The sequence below is a fragment of the Corvus brachyrhynchos genome, unplaced genomic scaffold (genome assembly GCF_000691975.1).
Source record: "Corvus brachyrhynchos isolate BGI_N302 unplaced genomic scaffold, ASM69197v1 scaffold910, whole genome shotgun sequence".
In the NCBI taxonomy this organism is placed as follows: domain Eukaryota; kingdom Metazoa; phylum Chordata; class Aves; order Passeriformes; family Corvidae; genus Corvus; species Corvus brachyrhynchos.
In genome coordinates, this window is record NW_008235730.1 from 446,441 (window position 1) to 449,669 (window position 3,229).

A 3,229-nucleotide genomic window follows, 5' to 3' on the forward strand; every position below is an offset into this window, starting at 1 on the left:
TCCCTAGGGATTCTCAAGTTTTCACACTAACTTGGCTTTTGAGCAAAGTCAGCCTGGGAAGACTCCAATATTTTATAGTAACTCTGCTTTTACAGGAACCCAAATAATTCTTTCACACTGGGCAGCATCTGTTGCTTAGAAGTAAAAATTCTATTTTAAGGAAATCTATACAGCTCCTGAAAATGGAGCCCTGCAGCTTGTGAGCCCTGCACAACACGCTGGCTCATCGGTGACTAAATCATGGGAAGCACTAATCAAACTCAGCACTGATCTCAACTTCAGTCAGTAGGATTGATGACACTGAACACAAAGGGTCATCTTTTGGAGGATTTTCCTACTTTTCTGAGAGGATTTGTGTTGAAGGAGGGGATTCTACCCCTCTGCCCTGCTCAGGTGAGAGCCCACCTGCAGAGCTGCCCCAGCCCTGAGGCCAAGAGCAGAAGGACGTGGAGCTGCTGGAGAGAGCCCAGAGGAGGCCCCGGAGCTGCTCCAGGCCTGGAGCCCCTCTGCTCTGGATCAGGCTGGGAGAGCTGGGAATGTTCCCCTGGAGAAGGGAAGGAGCCAGGGAGAGCTGCGAGCCCCTTGCAGGGCCTAAAGGGGCCCCAGGAGAGCTGCAGAGGGACTGGGGCCAAGGCATGGAGGGACAGGAGCCAGGGAATGGCTTCCCAGTGGGAAAGAGGGCAGGGATGGATGGGAGATTGGGAAGGAATTGTTCCCTGGAAGGGTGGGGAGGCCCTGGCACAGGGTACCCAGAGCAGCTGTGGCTGCCCCTGGATCCCTGGCACAGTCCAAGGCCAGGATGGATGGGACTTGAAGCACCTGGTCTAGTGGACAGGGTCCCTGCCCATGGCAGGGGCTGGAACAGGTTGAGCTTTAACATCCCTTCCACTAAGGACACCGAGTTGAGAGTGTGCTTGACACGCCTGAGGGACAGAATTCGATTCAGAGGGACCCGGAGGAGCTCAAGAAGTGGGCCCAAGGGAAGCTCATGGGATTTAACAAGGAAGAGAGGGCCTAAATCCCTGAAGAATAAAACAAAGAGTCAGTGACACAAAAAAAGGGCAGAGATAGAGATGAATAGGCAGTCCTACACTCTCTACTTGTTCAACAGGGCTTGCCAGACTGATGAAATAAATGTGACAAAAGAAAATTGGTGCTGCAGGAGTTTGGAAGAACATTGTCACATTTGTTAAGTTTCTGCCTACTCAGCCAGATTTGTCCACTCCATGGCTGAAGTGGAAGACCAAATTAACCTGGAGAGGAAGTGGGGTTATTTCTGTGTGTACAACTGAGCAGGAAGGGGGGGGGGTTGGAAATTAGTCACTCATTACCTTACTCATCAGTACAGACTCACAAACAGATGTTGCAGAAACACAAACTATTTTAACACTCAATAAGAGATATAGTGACTCAAATTTACATGCGTTAACCCAAAAGACAGTCTCCTCTTTGTTAGGAGCCTTTAGAAGCAGCGTTAAGAAAAACACACAACTAAGGAAAATGTATTTCACCTCTGTTGCTCCAAGTTGTGAAATGCAAACATAGCTTTTTAAAAAAACTCACCTTTGGGCAGAAACAAATCACAGAAGATTTCAGCTTAAGAAATGAACATTTCAAGCAGTTACAGAGCCAGAAGAAAATGGGGTTATAATAGAAATTCTTTTACAGTCTTAACTGCAGAATGGATTATCACTCGCTTGACTGCAGTAACTGCACTCATATGCACAGGCTGTACAGTTAGCAAGAAAAAAACATCAAATATTTTTCTTTCATGCTTGAATCAAACAATATATTAAAATGGATTTCTTGGCTCGTTCACAGCCTTGATTATATTGATTATATGATTGTCTATTCATAAAGGGACATAAAAACAAGAGATCCAAGAGCACAGCATCTATCCTGAATTCAGGCAGACATAAACCACTGTACCCTTATCAAATACCCATCTTCTTGTTCACTACAAACAAAACTGATAGGGTAGTAAACAGGAAAAAGACAGAAGAAGAACCACTTACCACATACGGGAATCAACTTCATACTTGTACAAATCATCTGCCAGCCTGTACTTGTTGGCACTGAATGCTTTGTAACCTCCATGGATATAGATCGATCTTGTATTTGGATCATAAACACTGCTGTGACCATATCCTCCTTGCACCAAAGCTCCACTAGTCTGTAAGATACTCCAGGTATTTGTCACTAAAAAATATGAGTGACAAAACATGGTTAATTTCTGTCCATTAAAAACTCATCAACATGGTGAAATAAATTGGGATTCCCCTGACTCAGATCTAGACACTGTCTCCATCACTTCATATCCAAAAATATTCTTCAAGAAGTTTGCTGTCAAGAAGTGTTGCTAGCTATTTTTAATAAAGAAATAGCTCTTCCACAGTCATTTATTATATTTTGCAGACAAGCTAAGTAAATGGGAAATAAAAGTAGACAAACAATAGATTGCATTTCAATGACATGAAAATGCCAGCACTGTGACTTGATTTGGAATGGGGCTCAAGAGCACTTTTACTTTTTATATGTATGTAAATATATAAATATAAAGCCAGACAACACTGAAGCCAAGTCTGACTGTGAAGAACACTGCCGTTAAAAACTAATATGTGATTCATGATCCTATATCTCACTCACTAAAATAACATTGGTCTGAAGCACTTTAGACATATTATCATGGCAACAGAAATAAAAATACCACATTATACACCAAATCTCTGTAGGAAGTGCTGAATGAAACCCTAAACAAGGTTCCCAACTCCAGGCCAGAGCAGGCACACAATAGGCAAAGGAATTTAACAGTCTGCAAGATCACACATGGCACAAACAAATCACTGCCCTACCCGCCCTGGTTCTCTGCATTTCTCCTGGAGGAAGAAATCTCGCTCACATGGACACCAGAGAATCAGGCTCCAGTAGGTCCTCTGGATGAGCATGACTGGAGGACAAAGATAACAGGTCCAAAGTGCAGACAGGGCCACTATTTCTGAGAATAACCAGCACATTCCTGTTGTGAACTTGGTCCATGGAGCCCGGAATGTGCCTCCATTTCTGAGTTAGGCAGGAGTTCGGTTTACCTGGAAAGCTTCCTGTGCTTCTCCCCTGATGATACTAGAAATCTCTGGATCCTAAAATCAGGGCCTGGACTATTCCAGGATATGGGGGTCAGATCTATCAGGGATATGGGAATCCAGAAATTCAGCATCTCTTTCACTAAGCA

General features: G+C 44.1%; 1 protein-coding gene across 1 annotated transcript in view; it reads right to left on the minus strand.

Moving 5' to 3' along the window:
- The window catches only part of ATRN (attractin), a 142,892-nt gene that overhangs the window by 90,800 nt on the left and 48,863 nt on the right, over positions 1-3,229 (minus strand). The window contains exon 10 of the mRNA XM_008631833.2: positions 2,016-2,199. Coding sequence (XP_008630055.2) covers positions 2,016-2,199 — 184 coding nt within the window. The remainder of the gene's footprint in view (positions 1-2,015; positions 2,200-3,229) is intronic.